This window comes from Ictalurus furcatus, chromosome 15 (genome assembly GCF_023375685.1).
Source record: "Ictalurus furcatus strain D&B chromosome 15, Billie_1.0, whole genome shotgun sequence".
In the NCBI taxonomy this organism is placed as follows: domain Eukaryota; kingdom Metazoa; phylum Chordata; class Actinopteri; order Siluriformes; family Ictaluridae; genus Ictalurus; species Ictalurus furcatus.
Window position 1 is genome coordinate 357059 of NC_071269.1, and position 18736 is coordinate 375794.

An 18736-nucleotide genomic window follows, 5' to 3' on the forward strand; every position below is an offset into this window, starting at 1 on the left:
CACCAAAGAACCTACAAAGCTAGCTCAGTTGAGCCCATCCCTTTGGTTTGCCCATGCTCGTAGCTGCTGCTGGCTGGTCTTCACTCTCCACTGGAGCTCAGCACATGCTTTTTTCTGCTCTCACCTGATGGATATTTCAAGGCAAATGCATCATGGTGAGTTTCAAAGTGCCTCTTGACATAAAAAGTTTTTAAATGACAGTTCGCTTGCAAATGAGACAAACTGAGATCCAGATCCAGCTCACTCCACAAATGTTGTTTGTCCATTTGGACTGCAAAAATCGATTCAATACTCATTGTCTTTTTTCGTTTAGCCATTTCTCCTTTGTTAAAAAATGAAAATACACAGTGGTTATGTACTTTTTGATTGATTTATGAGAGTGGGAAATTACCACTCCATTCCACATGTGGAATGCCATACCACTCTCCTCTACATTGTCTAATGAAATATGAGTTTGTTGTGACACATCACGATTGGTTGGTGTATACATGACAAATGGGCATCGATTATGATAAATATTACATATGTAGATTTTTATTTATTGAATCAACACACTGGCTTTCATGATTTTTTTAATTTATTTTTTTTCTTTTCCGCCGTCGAGCCCTAGGCAATCACTGGTCAGGTTCCTGACCCCTGGTCCAGTCGTTACTGGTGCTAAGCGGAAATCAGGTGTGCAATTTTCAGATAGGGGGATGCATTCTGAGCAACATTTTGTTGTTATCGAGATGGGTACTTATTCTGACACAGCCACAGTGTTCATCCACACCTAAGCCTACAGCAGACATAAGTGAACCCAATGCAGTCAGGGATTTAAGCATAATGGTTGAGGAGTTGGTGATAATGTTGATGTGCGTCACTGCGATTAGGAATAGCAAAAGGAATAGCGTCTTTGAAACAGTGTTCAGTGGAGCCTATTGACTCAAATTCGGCTGCTCACCCCATCCTTGTCCATATGGCTGGTATGCTGTCTAAGATGTTGGATGTTTTAATGGATAGAGAACAATCGCAGCACCATCCACACTACAAGCCAGGAAATAGTGGTATGCAGGGAAAGGCTCAAGCCTGTCGTATCTGTAACGATAATTTGCACACAATGGTTGCTTACTGTAGAGTTGAACGACTGTGTCTTGGGTGTCATTCTGGTGGCCATGTGATAAAATAATTGCCCTGCAATCATCCGGCATCATCCAGAAGTCTGTAAATGAGTTTGTTTCACCCCTGGTCTTGTGCTGGAAGAAAAATGGTAACTTGCATATATATATATGTATTTTAGGTGGTTGAACACCAGAATGATTAAAGATGCTTACCCTCTTCTACATCAGGAAGATTGTCTTATTGCACTGAATGGCAACTCATTTTTCAGTACGATGGATTTGACTACAGGGTTTTATAATACAGGCCACTGTATGAGGAGGACAAGAGGTACACAGCTCTCGGGTGTGAAAAAGTCTCATAATACTGCGTATCACCCCGTGGGGAACGGGACAACTGAATGTTTCAACTGTACTTTTGGGGACATGATCAGAGTTCTTCCAGCACACCCTAATCACCAGTGGCCTCAGATGCTTCACACTTTTACATTCATGTATCACTCAATAAATGTTTATTTTTAAAGCACATTTAAAAACAACCGAGGTTGACCAAAGTGCTGTACAGTGAACAAAATTAAAGACAAAAATAAACAAACAATAAAAGTTATGGATATAAAAGACCCCAAAATAATAATATAGTTAGGTGATGTTAAAAGCCAGGGCAAATAGAAAATTGACTTCTTAAGAAGTCTTAAGAGAAGATTTAAAAGTAGACATGGATGGAGCATGTCTGATATAAAGAGGAAGGCTATTCCAAAGTTTTGGACCAGTGGTAGCGAAGGTGCGATTACCTCGATGGTGGTATAGGGATGCTGAGTAGGTGAAGGTCATGCAGTCTTAAGGTTCGAGGAGTGTATGGGAGCAATAAGTCAGTTAAGTATTGAGGTGCCACATTATTGAGGGCTTTGTAGACAAATAATAAGATTTTAAAGTCAATCCTATACTTGACAGGGAGCCAGTGCAAGGAGATTAGAATGGGTGTAATATGGTCAAATTTACACTTCCCTTTGGGAAGCCTGGCAGCTGCATTTTGTACTAGCTGCAGATGAGAAATGGAAGACTGAGAGACACCGTTATACAGCGAGTTACAGTAATCTAGCTGAGATGTTAAAAAGGCATGGATTACTGTTTCAAAGTTACTCATGGATAAGAAGGACTTAACTGTTCCTGGCACACTGCATATTACATGAGGCAAGAGAGCTGAGAGCTGAGTTCCTTAGGGCCAAACAAAATGAGTTCAACCTTTTTCTTTTCGTTAAGGTTTAAAATTTACTTAAGAGCCATAGTTTAAGTTCAAATAGGCAATCTAACAGCGGCTAAAGTGAGTTTTTATTGTTACGGTGTAAGGGAACCCTGGTTATCGTTGGCATATAAATGAAAGGACACTCCAAATTTATAAGAAATAGAGGCCAGGGGGAGCATATACAGGGAAAACAACACCGGACCAAGAATTGATCCCTGCGGAACACCACGACCAAGAGGTATGCTGGAAGAAGAATGATATCCCAGACGTACTGTAAACCACCTGTTTTACTTATAAAAGCGAAACCACTTTAATACAGTGCCACAAAGTCCTACACATGTCTCCAGGCGAGACAAGAGATGTCATGGTCAACCAAATCAAATGCAGCGCTTAAATCTAGTGGGACTAGAGCCATAGATTTCCCTGTATCAGTCGTAAGAAGGATTTTATTGGAAAACTTCATGGATAGAATTATTTGACAAGAAAGATTGTAATTTAAGCAGTACAACTTTCTCCATCATTTAAAAAAAATAAAAGGCAGATTTGAGATAGGCCAAAAATTAGAGAGGGGTGTTGGACGAAGATTCGGTTTTTTAAGATACAGTGACACTACAGCATGTTTAAGACAAGCAGGAACAGTACCGGTGTATAAACTGCCAGGGCCGTGGCTACCTATAGGTAGAGTAAGCAATTGCCTAGAGCCTCAGGCTTGGAGGCGGGGCCTTCATAACCATCACATCACTATATGCCAGTCCACCAATCAAGATAGGCAGCAAAAGATTAGGCTCTTTGTCCATTGGATATAGATGAATTGTCACTCACATGACCCCAATTTATGTCCCCATTTAATGACATGTAATGACCCCATTTAATGTCACAGTTTCACAGTGGGTCCCACCATCTGAATGTATGAAGAGATAGGGTATGATGAACAAAATGCAAAAATGTAAGTTTTCTGCAGCTGACTGACTTTAAGTCAGTGATTTATGATCGCGCCGAAATGAACACATCCTTCGGGTGCTGCTGAGCAAAAGGCTAAACAGGCACGCAAAGAAACAATGTGAGTTATCATCTATTTGGAGTGATTGTAAATCAATTCTAAAAATAAACTAGGCCTCGTTCTGTTGATGAGCGTCATTTCAGGATAGATAATTTGCATAGATCATTATTCCGAGTTCAAAAAAGCGAGAGCGCCATCGACGCGTTGAGACTGTCAGACACTTTGAGTTCGCCCGCACAGTGACATTGCATCGGGAGCTGACTAGCAAAACACTAAAGTGAAAGTAAAGAAACTTGTGTTCAAAGTCAAAGAGCAAACACACTAGAGCATTAAAAAAGTACCTCAACTTTTTTGTTCAAACTGCTCTAACATAATACTTCATTTTAGATTTAAAATCATAAATACTCGTTATATTTATTGAAAAATAAGCATACAATTTTATGAAAAAATGAACTATTCTTCACTTTCACTAGCAGTTGATTTGTGTATAAAATGCATATTTAGTGTATTGCACTGCAATACATGCACTCTAAAAAAAAAACACTGTGTTAAAAACAACCCATATTGGGTTGTTTTTAACCCAATGGCTGGGTAAATATAGGACAGAACACATTTTGGGTTAAATTAACCCGTAAAGGTGGGTTGTCAATTTTAACCCAGCAAATGGGCTGTTCTTTAACCCAAAGGACAGTTTCATTTTTACAAAAACGCTGGGTTAATTTTATTTCATATATAGGTTAATATTTTCAGGATTATTTTTACCCTTTGAAAATGTCAAAGATACCACATTATAAACAAATAAATCAACATGGTATCTCCTTTACTTATACACAAGAAGGTGTTCAGAAATGTATTGCTAGCTATTAAAGTGGTGTTTATATATAGACTTTGAAGTAAATGACTCAAATAAGTCATATATTTGAGATGAAAATGTCAGATTTTGATCAAAGGAGATCCAAACATCCAAAAAACTGAGTAAACAACTTAGGATCCAGTGGCGTTACAAACAAGTAAGCCAAAGCTAACGAAGACAGTGGTGCATTTAGTGTCATGTAAACTGGACTGTTTATCGCACATTTTTGCTTTTTCTAGTGTACAGTAATGGGTTTTATGGATAAATATACTGATATGACCATTCACTCTTCAGTCATGTGTTAATTTTTAACACAACTGTGTGTCTAGCTAAGGACAACACATATTGTGTTGTTTTTAACACTGTTTCTTAGTACATTTAACACATTCTGCATGTTAAACATTTCCACAAATAACACAAACATAACAGAGATGTGTTCATACTTTTTCCCTACAATTATACTAAAATGCAATTTGTTTATATGCTAAAATTCTAGTAAATGCTCACAAAATAAACAAACAATTGAATTAAATTCAGGTAACATTTATTAAAATCATGAAAACATTTGATAGATGTAAGAACTGGAGTTGATGCATCTTCTTACAAGAGTCACACTCCCTTCCATCTGAAAAGCTGTAAAAGAGCAAAAAGAGTGTTAGTTAGTTGTTAGCTACAAAATATGGACAAATGCCTTTGGGCTTCAACTGAGAAATTGCGTTACAGAATCCCAGACTGTGTAATTTTGGAAATGTGACCTCCGCTCTCCTAATGAACACAATGGTGCTGTAGACTCACCAGGAAAATTTGTTAATATTTATTTTCCTGCCTTTAGCACCTCACCGATAATCTTTTGCTAAGAGCTAGCTAAGTTCCGTTAACCACTGACTGTCTGCAGCTGTTATCCAGCATTAACATTCACCGAATGTTCATTCACATGAAGAAACACTGCTCTCTCCCATCCTCCTAATGCTAATTACTACAGCTTGCCTTGTTCAAAACACTTGCTAAATGTAGTTAATGTTAACCCACTCTTTGTCTTACATCATGGTGAACAGCTGTAATGCTAGGTTATTGTTAACTTTCAAAAAGGTAATGGGAATGTCTAACATTAGCACGAACTGTATACTATAAGTAATGTTATTAACTCAGGGTTAGCTTCACTCATTCCTACTGTGATTGGTGACCGTATCCAGCTGGCTAACCCTAACTCGGAGCCTCAGATAAGATACAGACCAGAGAATGATATAATAACCTCAGTCCATATTTCACAGCAAACATAAACACGACACTAGTAGTGTAACTCCAATACTGAAGAAGCAGAACATTATATTCACTTTTGAGGCTGTTGCGATAGGTAAAGTTAATTATCGCTCGCTGAGTTACTGTTTTCCAATGAATACATTTTCAAAAGCTCCCTGCCTGAATATCAAAAACTCAGCCAGGCATTTTCAGCAGCGTTAACACTAAGTAGTGATGAACGCTAACTTACCTGTATTCATTAGGTTTGCTCACCTCAAAAACCGCTACCTCCACCTGAGGGGAATACAAATGGTCCACGCTGAGTTGATTTGACCCAAGGATCTGGGCTGAGGCGTCGGGGTGGGGGAGGGGTGCATTGATTCAACTGTCCGTGAAAATGACCCAGCCACTAACCCAATAGTTTGGGTAGAAAAAATAACCCAGCATTTTTTTAGAGTGTAATATGACTATATTTGTAGTCGATATTGATTCAATAGGAGGGAATCCTGTCCATACCCAGCTAGGAAAAAACAGTAAAGGCACTGATGTTCATCTACTGAAGTGGTGTGCAGTGTTCATCTATAATTACTTGTTGGCAATGTAATGTTATCTTATTTGTTATTTTTTTCATTTTACAGTATAGAGTAGGCAAAAGTTGTTATAGTTGTTCTTCATCCCAAATAGTGGGTGGGTGTGTTACTGTAAATAAATTACTGTAAAAAAAATCCTGGCTGCCTTAAAATTTTTCGTCAGTGTGGCTTTATGAATAATTTCTAATTAAATTATAATAAACTGACTTAAAAAAAAGTTTAATCAAGTTAACATTTTAAAGAAATGGGGAAAAAACATGTTGTCATAGGAGGTGCGGGTGGCCTCCAAATGTCTAGAACCAGCCCGGCCAACCGCATCCATCATTTTTTTTTAGGAAACACGAAGGAATAATGTCCTGGGGACATAGTATGGGTTTAAGATGATCAAAAATTTTCCTTACAGGAATGCAGATTAACAGGCTCAAACATAGACCATGTAAAGGAGTATAAAGGAACATCAGGTAAATTATACTTAGTATGAGACAACTGTGATCTTATTTCCATGATTTTATTTGTGAAGAACTCCCTAAAGCTTGCACAAAGAGATGTAGAAGGCTCAGGAAAGAGTTTTACAGGAGGATTTAACACAGAGTCAATGGTGGGAAAAAGAACTTGAGGTTTATGACAGTTTTTGGCAGTTCAGACAGGTATTTGCACTTAACAGCCTTAACTACCCTCTGGAACATAGTGAGAGAGTTTCTCATGATTTCATATGAAACTTGAAGTTTATCCTTCTTCCATTTGCCCTCAATCCTTTTTATTAAAACAAAAAAGGCTTGAAATATTTCACTTTATGTGTTATGAATTTATAATATATGAAATTTCCACTTTTTGAATTAAATTACAGAAAAAAATGTACTTTTCCACAATATTAAATTTTTTTTGAGATGCACCTGTATATTAAGCCCAGTTAAGGAGAATGTGTGCCCTCTAGTGGAGAAGGGGGGGACTACATGTAGAAGTTTTTCGCACCCTCCGTCCCTTCATCTCCAGTCTGAGTTCAACTGTGCGGGAGACACTAAGTCAAAATGTGCTCTGCTCCATTTGTGATCAGTAACTATCATCTATCTTGGTAATTTTATATGCAAGTGTCCATCCTTCAAGATAATTGATTGATGAATGCTTTTAGACATATTGTGTTAATTCTTTGTTTTGTATTTCAAGTTATCCACACTTTATTTTTTAACCGACTCGACAGCATGTAGGCCAGCTTTGATAGCACTGTGCAATGCGTAGTTGGGATGCGGGACAATGCTGTTTAATTTCTACACTTTAGGATGAATCTCGGAGCAGAGAAGCCATTTTGATGTAGTGTTTCCCCCGTATTGATCTCACAGAAACCCGACTGACTCAATAAAAGAAGGTGAACTCAACCTGTGACTGGCTGCTGTCATTTATTCAAGAGGGACCAAAAGGAGTTGTAATAACAGCATCCAAACATCCAGTTTACCAAAGCACTCTAAGCCCATAATCCCTCGGGATCTGCACCGTTACCTAAGAAAAAGGCTATTGACAAAAGGCTTTACTAAACCTACAGGTTTTCAGCTTAGTCTTAATGACTGACACTGTGTCTGAGTCCCAAACACTGGTGGGGCACTTGGGGCAGGAAAAAAATTCAACTGACTCATGGCCCAGAGTCTATTGGCCAGGCAAACGTGGTGATGTAAGCAGGTGGTGTGCAGCATGTCGTGCATATCAGCTGGTGAATCTGCTGGCCACCCCAAAAGCTCCCCCTCCCATTGATTGAGGTCTCCTTTGAAAGAATTGGCATGGACCTCGTTGGGCCATTAGAGCAGACTGCACGAGGGCATCGCTTTGTGTTCATTCTAATGGACATTGCAGTGTCCATTGTTAAAAATACTATACAAATAAAATTTAATTAAATTGTGCCTAATCTGATCAGATACCAATTAAATTGCTCTGGGGAGAAGCAATGATTGGGTGGGCTTAATTTCAGTGGGTAACATTTGAAGAATGGGCTGGCTCAAGTTCCCAGGTAATGTGACTTGATATCAGCACCCTGGCATCATCACATCATCTTTGTCAAAAACAACATGGAGGCATACAGCAACCAGGCCACTGATTTGGAAATAAATGTTGATTTTTTTTTTTTTCCAAAATAGGTTTACAGTATTTTAAATTATTTTTATCAACAACTCTCTTTCTGAGGTCCTCAAAAATCTAATTTATTCATGCCAAGATACACTTCCACAAACATGAATTTTGAAGATCTGATTTTGATAGGGTCCGTGTTCTTTAAGTAAAACAAGGTGCTTACTCACACCTGATTGATAGAGGGGCTGGTCCCATCCTTTTTTAAGCACACCCTGGTGCAGTCTCTTTTAGAAAAAACACATTTGGACCCATCATTGTTAAATAATTATAGACCAACCTCAAAATTATTTTTTTTTGTGAAAATAATGGAGAAGGTGGTTCTTAGTCAACTTTTGACATTTTTGAATGAAAATAACATTTTTGACAAATTTCATTCTGGTTTTAAGTCCCAGCATAGTACAGAAACTGCCCTTCTTAAAGTGACTAATGATTTGTTTGGGTAGATTCTGTGAATGGTGCTGTTTTAGGGCTTCTTGATTTCAGCACAGCATTCGATACTGTGGATCATGGGATTCTTTTTGACTGTCTGAATCATGGATATAATGGGGCTTGCCCTAAAGTGGTTCTTATCCTATTTATATGGAAGAACCTTTGCTGTGGAATTAGGCAGCTCTATTTCCTCCTCTCAAACAAATTAATGCCGTGGTGGAAACTGTGATTCATGGGGCGCATGGTGGCTTAGTGGTTAGCACGTTAGCCTCACACCTCCAGGGTTGCGGGTTCGACTAATCCTTCCACCACGATAGTTCCACTATGAAGTGGAACCTCGGCACGAAAAGAAGAAGACTGTGATTCATGCTTTTATTCCATCCAGACTGGATTACTGTAATTCTTTATATCTGGGGTTGTTTAAGAATATGCTGTCATGGATGCAGTTGGTGCAAAATGCAGTGGCCAGACTGTTGATTGGAACGAGGAAATGCTGAAGTATCTCTCCAGTTCTGGCTTCTCTGCAGTGGCTTCCTCTTGATTTTAGAGTGCACGACAAGGTCTTGCTAATGGTTTTTAAAGGTTTACAGAGACTTTCGCCAGAATATATTTCCAGCCTGTTACAGCATCATCGTGCTGCTAGACTTCTAAGATCTGTCTCAGAGTTTCCTTTTTTCTGTCCCAAAATCTGAATTGAAAGCTAAAAGAGATCATGCCTTCTCGGTGCCACACCTCTGGAATAGCCTCCCCTACGTATTAGATCCTGTGACTCGAAAGAAAGTTTTAAATCTATGTTGAAGACGCATCCCTACTCTGATGCATATAATTGTCCTTAAATGCATGGAGACTGAATAGTGATGAGTTTTTTGTTTTATTGTATGTGTGTATTGGTGTTTTGTAATTTTGGGAGAGTAAAGCACTTCAGTCAACTTGTGTTGTTTTTAAATGTGAAATAAATGTTGATTGATTGATTGATTGTCATCACATTGATTGAAGTCACCTGACTCTAATTTCACCTTCAAATTAAACTGTTAATCCTAGAGGTTCACATACTTTTGCCACTCACAGATATGTAATATTAGCTTGTTTTCTTCAATGAATGACCAAGTATAATATTTTTGTCTAATATGTTTAATTGGGTTCTCTTTGTCTACTTTTAGGATTCATGTGAAAATCCGATGATTTATATTTATATATATATATATATATATATATATATATATATATATATATATATATATATATAATACACACACATATATATATATTAGCGGGTTGTCCACTAATCGTAGGGTTAGCGGTTCGATTCCCGGCCCACATGACTCCACATGCCAAAGTGGTTTTGGGCAAGACACTGAATCCCGAGTTGCTCACGATGGCAAGCTAGCGCCTTGCATAGCAGCTCTAGTGTGTGTGTGTGTGTGTGTGTATGTATATATATATATACAGTGAGGGGAAAAAAGTATTTGATCCCCTGCTGATTTTGTACATTTGCCGACTGACAAAGAAATGATCAGTCTATAATTTTACAGACAGAATAACAACAAAAAAATCCAGAAAAACGCATGTAAAAAATATTATAAATTGATTTGCATTTTAATGAGGGAAATATGTATTTGACCCCTCTGCAAAACATGACTTAGTACTTGGTGGCAAAACCCTTGTTGGCAATCACAGAGGTCAGACGTTTCTTGTAGTTGGCCACCAGGTTTGCACACATCTCAGGAGGGATTTTGTCCCACTCCTCTTTGCAGATCTTCTCCAAGTCATTAAGGTTTCGAGGCTGACGTTTGGCAACTCAAACCTTCAGCTCCCTCCACAGATTTTCTATGGGATTAAGGTCTGGAGACTGGCTAGGCCACTCCAGGACCTTAATGTGCTTCTTCTTGAGCCACTCCTTTGTTGCCTTGGCCGTGTGTTTTGGTTCATTGTCATGCTGGAATACCCATCCACGACCCATTTTCAATGCCCTGGCTGAGGGAAGGAGGTTCTCACCCAAGATTTGACGGTACATGGCCCCGTCCATCGTCCCTTTGATGCGGTGAAGTTGTCCTGTCCCCTTAGCAGAAAAACACCCCCAATGCATAATGTTTCCACCTCCATGTTTGACGGTGGGGATGGTGTTCTTGGGGTCATAGGCAGCATTCCTCCTCCTCCAAACACGGCGAGTTGAGTTGATGCCAAAGAGCTCCATTTTGGTCTCATCTGACCACAACACTTTCACCCAGTTGTCCTCTGAATCATTCAGATGTTCATTGGCAAACTTCAGACGGGCATGTATAAGTGCTTTCTTGAGCAGCGGACCTTGCGGGCGCTGCAGGATTTCAGTCCTTCACGGCGTAGTGTGTTACCAATTGTTTTCTTGGTGACTATGGTCCCAGCTGCCTTGAGATCATTGACAAGATCCTCCCGTGTAGTTCTGGGCTGATTCCTCACTGTTCTCATGATCGTTGCAACTCCACGAGGTGAGATCTTGCATGGAGCCCCAGGCCGAGGGAGATTGACAGTTCTTTTGTGTTTCTTCCATTTGCGAATAATCGCACCAACTGTTGTCACCTTCTCACCAAGCTGCTTGGCAATGGTCTTGTAGCCCATTCCAGACTTGTGTAGGTCTACAATCTTGTCCCTGACATCCTTGGAGAGCTCTTTGGTCTTGGCCATGGTGGAGAGTTTGGAATCTGATTGATTGATTGCTTCTGTGGACAGGTGTCTTTTATACAGGTAACAAGCTGAGATTAGGAGCACTCCCTTTAAGAGTGTGCTCCTAATCTCAGCTCGTTACCTGTATAAAAGACACCTGGGAGCCAGAAATCTTTCTGATTGAGAGGGGGTCAAATACTTATTTCCCTCATTAAAATGCAAATCAATTTATAACATATTTGACATGCGTTTTTCCGGATTTTCTTGTTGTTATTCTGTCTCTCACTGTTCAAATAAATCTACCATTAAAATTATAGACTGATCATTTCTTTGTCAGTGGGCAAACGTACAAAATCAGCAGGGGATCAAATACTTTTTTCCCTCACTGTGTGTATGTATATATATATATATATATATATATATATATATATATATATATATATACACACACACACACACATATGAGCAGAATATACAGCAAGCAACAACGAACAGTCCCACTATACAAATAGCCTATGTACATATCGCATATGTACAGTGTACACAATACTATATACATATTGCAGCTGTATGGTATAATCAGTGTAGACATATAACAAAAGCTTTGAAGCAGTGATGTGTGAACAGTGCAAAAAGTACAGTATGGTAACAATATTACAACAGTGTAGCAGCGTATTTGCAGAGTAGTCAAAAGTAAGGGGGGGGGGGGGTGGCTAAGTGTTGTACAGCCTGTTGGCTGTTGGCACAAAGGAACATCTGAAGCGTTCTGGTTTGCACCTGGGGGGATGAGCCTGTGGCTGAAGGTGCATTACATCTGCCGCAGCTCAGCATACAGAGGATGAGAGGGTTTCCCAAAAAGGACCTGATTTTGTTCCTTATTCTCTTCTCCACCACTGTCTCCAGATTGTCCAGTTTGTGACCAACAACAGAGCTCGACTTCTTCACCAACTTGCTGAGTCTGTCAGCCTCCCCAGCCTTAATTTCACCTCCCCAGCAGGTCACAGCAAAGAAAAGGGCACTGGCTACTACAGACATCTGCAGTAGCTTTCTGTTCATGTCAAACGACCTGAGCCTCCTTAGAAAAAACAGCCTGCTCTGTCCCTTCTGGTAGAGAGCTTCGGTGTTTTCCGACCAGTCCAGCTTGCTGTTAATGTGCACTCCCAGGAACCTGTATGAGTCCACCATCTCTATTTTCTCCCCCTGGATGGTAATAGGTGTTGGGGGCTTTCTGTTTCGGTGGAAGTCCACTATCAGTTCTTTGGTCTTGCCAATGTTGAGCTGAAGGTGGTTATCCTCAGACCATCTGACAAAGCTCTCCACGACGCCTCTGTACTCCTCCTTATCTTCACTGATGCAGCCCACATTGGAGGAGTCCTCAGAGAATCTCTGGAGGTGGCATGTTCCGGAGTTGTAGCTGAAGTCAGAGGTGTATATGGAGAATAGAAAAGGTGAAAGCACAGTTCTTTGAGGTGCACCAGTGTTGCACATCACCATATCTGACAGGCTGCCCTGCAGTCTGACGTACTGTGGTCTGCTGGTGAGATAGTCCATGATCCAGGCCACCATGTCGTGGTCTACCCGCATGTCCCAGAGCTTTTCTTCAAGCAGGGGCTCTGGATGGTGTTAAATGCACTAGAAAAATCAAAAAACATGATTCTCAATGTGCTTCCTGGCCTCTCCAGGTGTGAGTTAGCCATATGCAGTAGGTAGATGATCGCATCGTCCACGCCAATTTGGGACTGGTATGCAAACTGCAGCGGATCAAGGGAGTCACTTACGATCAGCTTCAGCTGCCTCAGGACCAGTCTCTCATGACATGATCTTCATGACATGTGAGGTCAGCACCACAGGTCTGTAGTCATTTGAGGTACTGGGATGACCTTTCTTGGGCACCGGAACAATACAGGAAGTCTTCCACCGTTGGGGCACCGTTTTCAGCCTTAGCAAAAGATTGAAGGGGTGTTGAAACACCCCTGTAAGCTGTGTGGCACACACCTTGAGCAGCCTGGGGTTGATGTTGTCTGGGCCCATAGATTTTTTTAATTCAGAGCTTGGATAGTGCCCGTCTCACCTGGCTTGATGTTATTAATGGGCTGGTGGAGGAGGGAGGGGGTCGTTGGGGGGCCTTTGTGTGTGATGATTCCTGTATTGTCCTTATCATCAGGAGTGTGTGAATGTACATTTGAGCTCTCAGGTGTGGAGGCTGAGTCAAACCTGTTGAAAAACCGGTTTAGTTCATTTGCATGTTCCAGGAGCCCTCCATGGCTGGTCTGGAATTTATAAGCCCAGTAATCCTGTTCATGCCCTCCCATACCTCTTTGGCACTGTTTTTTTTTGTTTCTGTGGTCTCGAAGCATTCCTGCAGGGCCTTTTCAGCCTCACTGGACCACACCTTTACGAACTTGATGGTGACAGGCTTCTCTTTGACTACAGGCTTGTACACAGGTGTGAGGTAGATCAAGTTGTGGTCTGATCTGCCCAGAAGGGGAAGGGCAGTGGAGTTGTATGGCCCCTAAACATCGGTATACAGCTGGTCCAAGATTTTATTCTCCCTTGTTTTGCATTTTACATATTGTGTGAAGTTTGTAAGGGTTTTAGAGAGGGGGACATGGTTGAAGTCCCCATTAATAATCATGAGTGCACTCGGGTGTTGTGTCTGAAGTTTTGCAGTGGTGGAGTGGATAATGTCACAGGCATGTGCCGCAACTGCCGATGGTGGAATGTGCACAGTCACAATAATGGCGTGAGAGAACTCCCTGGGCAAATAGTATGGTCTCAGTCTCACAGCCAGTAGCTCTATATCTGGCGTACACATGCTCTCCTCCACCGTTATGTGTCTAGCGGTGCACCATTTTGAGTTAACAAAGACAGCTATACCTCCTCCCTTCTTACTGTTCTGTTTTCCTGTCTGCTCGCACTAGTGTGAAGCCAGCTAGCTCGTCCAAAGAATCAGGAATGTTCCCTGTTAGCTACGTCTCTGTGACACACAACCTGTACTTGCGTTGGCTACTCGTCAGTGCTGCAATCTCGTCTGACTTGTTGGCCAGTGATCTTACATTCCCCATAACAAATGATGGAAGGCAAAGTTTGAGTCTCCTTTTTTTCTTTCGCTCCTCTCTGACCTTCTCTCCTGCTCTCATCCCTCGCCTGTGCCTCCGTAACTCCACTGGTGTGTTCGTCGGCAAAGCCGCCACCCTAGTCTGATACATCACGAGCTGCTCACTTGAATAAACAAGCATTGTCCGAGTAATCTTGGACGGTCCAAAAATACGGCAAGAAACACGTTTAAAATGACAAATTCGGGCACACATATAAACAATAAGGTGGCATAAAAACCAGACCGATAGAAAGTTGGAAAGAGGTGAAAAAGGAAGTTAATGTTAAAAGCTGCAGGAGCTGCTGTGACCGCTGCCGCTCGCGACGGCACCTATAAGGTTGTGTAATATTGGCAAACTTGATAAATATGCAAAGACAAAAGAAGGCTGTGTCTTTATTGTTTAATCTTTTGTTGAAAAAATTCAGAAAAATACTCTGCGCTCATGGAAATCAAGCAATTGTAAACACGACACAGGTTTATTTAAAAAAAAACCTTGTTTAATATAGGTGTGTAACAATTATTGGCACCCCTATGAATTCATATGAGAAAAATATATTTGAAGTATATTCCCATTGATATTCAAAATTTTTTAGTATACCTGGGTGACTAGGAACAGGAAATTGTTCAACCATGACTTCCTGTTTCACAGGGGTATAAATATGAGGTAACACATAGGCCAAATTCCCTTAGTCATTCATAACAATGGGTTAGACCAAGGAATATAGCTGTGATGTGTGGCAGAAGGTTGTTGGTCTTCACAAAATGGGAAGTGTCTATACGAAAATAGCACAAGCATTGCAAATGCCCATTTCCACCATCAGGGCAATAATTAAGAAGTTCCAGTCAACTGGAAATGTTATGAATCAACCTGGAATTGGACATGTGTCTATATCGTCTCAACATATTGTACGATCCAAATTGTAATGATCCAAAACATACGTCAAAATCAACACAAAAATGGTTTACTGACCACAAAATCAAGGTCCTGCCATGACCATCCCAGTCCCCTGACCTGAATCCCATAGAAAACCTGTGGGGTGAACTGAAGAAGAGAGTCCATCTGCATGTACCTCGAAATTTGAAGGATCTGGAGAGATTCTGTATGGCGGAATGGTCTCAGATCCCTCGCCATGTATTGTCCAACCTCATCAGGCATTATAGGAGAAGACTCAGAGCTGTTATCTTGGCAAAAGGTGGTAGTACAAAGTAAACAGGTGCCAATAATTGTTGCACACATATTTATCAAAGATTTTTTTTGATAAACCTGTGTTTTGTTTGCAATTGTTTGATATCCATGAGAGCAGATCAACAGGTTAAACAATAAAGACAATATTTATTTATAAATATTAGTGCCAATATTATTGGAGGGCACTTTATACATGAGGTTATTCACATGAAATTTTCACCAGACATCAGTATTAACTCAAGAAATATGGAAATATAAAGAATTCACAACATTAAAGTTCATAAATAAAGTTATGTGTAATAAAGTGGAATGTCACAGGAAAAAAGTATCGAACATGCTAAGAAAAATCAGTTCTCTAAGGCAAGGAACCAGCTGAAATCCATAAGTAATTATACCCCTATCTATGCAAATTAATATCAGCTGGTAAATTGATGGTCTATAAAAAGGCTTTTCGTTACCAAGGTGTCACACAAGAAACATCTCATGATGGGTAAAAGCAGAGAGCTCTCCCAAGACCTTCACAACCTTATTGTTGCAAAACATATTAATGGAATTGGATACAGGCATATTTCAAAACTTCTGAATCCTCCAGTAAGCACCATTGGGGTCATTATCCACAAGTGGAAGCAACATCACTCCGTCATCAACCGGCCACGCACAGGAGCTCCTCACAAGATTTCTGACCAGGGAGTCAGAAGAATAATCAGAAGAGTAGCCCAAGACCCAAGGACCACTCGGAAAGAGCTCCAGAAACACTTGGAGGCAGCAGGTGCCATCGTCACAGAGAAAACAATAGGCAATGCACTCCACAGCTCACGCTCACCCCGCAAGACTCCATTACTAAAGAAAAGGCATGTTGAAGCTTGTTTAAAGTTTGCTACAACTCATCTGGACAAGACTATGAAATACTGGGAGAGTGTAGTCTGGTCAGACGAGAGCAAAATTGAACTTTTTGGCTGTCATACTACACACCATGTTTGGAGAAGAAATGGCACCGCACATTACCTTTAAAACAACTATACCAACTAGTATTAACTTATATTTGAAACAAATTAGAAACAAATAAAAAAATAGTAATTAATTAATTTTCTTAAGTGTCTTTATGTTCTTGCCAATTTAAAGTTTAATTAAAATTATTGTATTATGCCTTGATCCATGCATGACTGCCTAGGCAGTGTCCTATACATTTAGAATTAAGCTAGTAAAAACAGTCTTTTGCTGGTTGGACATTTGCAGAAACCACTGATTCCATTAGTTTTGGCAATGCATGTATTTTTCACTGCTTATACTCATGTTTCATGTTCATTCCAGTTGTGTCCTTCTTGTTTGAAATGAATATACTGGATATGCTGAGGCCTCGCAGTTTTCCTTAAATATTTACCCTTTGACTACAGAAGTGTTTTTGAGCTGCTAGGGTGCTGCACTTTCATATTCCCTTTTCCACACAATCTGGTATGCATGTAATTTTCTTCAGAAAGCAAAAAGAGCGCTATAACATCTCTGTCTAGCCCATATTTAATCTTCAAAACTATTAACTCATCGGTCAAATCATGCAAGCCTTAATGTTACCTATATATATCTGTACTGTTAACACTGCAAATTGTCACAACTCAATAAATTTATTTGCTCGTTTGTCTTCAGGTGATTGTCATGTCCGGTCATGAGACCATACGCATTCTAGAGGTTGAAGTGGATGCAGCTGTTCCCTCCCCAGGAACTCACGTGAAAACTGAGGCAGGAGCAGAAGAGGGGAGAGGAAAAGCTTTAGAGCCAGCAGAAGGCACCACTCAGGATAGACAAACAGCACCCAGTACCATCCCCACAGGTGGGGGATCTTTTGCACACATGCATATTTTGTTCTGTTTTATTCTGTGATGTTCTGGTGTTTTGACCATTTCTTATGTTAATCTTCACAGTTTCTAATGAGGCTGCTGTCACTTCCGTTCAAAATGTTGCAATTCCTATAAGTCTCTCTTTGCCTCACCCTCAGACCAGCATGCCTATCACTATCCAGGCCTGTCCACAGGTGAGCTGCTCATAAGTCTATACAGCTTGTAACTCAGCAGTTAAGGTAGATTGATGGTGACTAGAAGGTTTAAGTACAAGTCCCGGGACTGACAGAAAGCCACTGTTGCTCTTGAGCAAGGTCCTTGTCCCTTACCTGTTTAGCAGTATGATTGGACTTGTGGGATGGTTTAGATGAAAGCACCTAAAAGAAAATAAACCTGCCAAAAGAATTCTAATTCGCTGTTTCATATTGTGATATCCCCTTTAAGGTTCTGACCCAGGATGGCCTTGCTACTCTGATGACTGGCATGATTGCCCAGCAAAGCCCTCTGAGCCAGCCTCTGCTGATTCCACTAAGTATGGCAGGCTCTGTGGGTGGACAAAATGGCCTGGCACTACTCACCCTTCCAGCAACCACACTAGCCACGCTACCAGGTTTTGGAGCTGGTGGCCCAGCTGGAGGTCTCATTAAATTACCTTTTGCTGGCCTGCAGGGTAAGGTGCTGTTTCGAACTGGAAATAATTGACCTATGAATATGTGTATAATTCATTCAAGCTTTCTTATAAAGTATGCTGTGAAATCATCATAAACACTTAATTTTATATCTGGGCACAGTCATGTTAGTGGTGTTTTGTACTCAGTGTTTTCAAATGGTATTGCCAACATTACTACTATTTTCAACAGGATGAAACAATGGAAGGTTACGTGTGTACAGTAGGTAGTCAACCAGAATGTATATTACACCGTATGTACCAATCGCCGCAAGGCCACGACAGTATATACAAACCAGTCACATGTGAAAGTCGTTCATATAAAGTCATGTGCAAAGTGACAGTTCCCAGAATGACTGGAAGTGTGACATGGAGATCAATTAATGGAATAAATTAATAATAATAAAAATGTAAGCTTATTATATTATTATTGTTATTTTGTCAAATAAAAAATCATCATTGACTGATTTAATGTTACTGTACTCAAACCAGAACGATGAAATACAGTTTTTGCCTCGTTTTTGCTTGTACCCTGTTACTCCCCAACCATGCTTATTTTTTTTTATTTAAAAGGTTAATTTCACTTATTCGTTTTTATTTTTTTCCTGATGTCTTTCAAAATGTAGTCACGTTAGTTCAAGTCAAAGAACATAAAATATGCCAATCAAACTGTTAAGGTTCACTCACACATACAGCGATTTTGCAAGTCACCAGTCGCTGTACTATGAAGTCGCCTGTAGGCGTTCCTACT

The 18736-nt window shown here is 40.3% G+C and overlaps 1 protein-coding gene across 3 annotated transcripts in view; it reads left to right on the forward strand.

Moving 5' to 3' along the window:
- Positions 1–18736, forward strand: part of pou6f1 (POU class 6 homeobox 1) — a 65132-nt gene that overhangs the window by 29020 nt on the left and 17376 nt on the right. For all 3 annotated transcript variants that reach the window (XM_053643020.1, XM_053643022.1, XM_053643021.1), the window contains 3 exons: positions 17128–17311; positions 17403–17512; positions 17763–17988. In XM_053643020.1, the coding sequence (XP_053498995.1) occupies positions 17128–17311; positions 17403–17512; positions 17763–17988 (520 nt within the window). The remainder of the gene's footprint in view (positions 1–17127; positions 17312–17402; positions 17513–17762; positions 17989–18736) is intronic.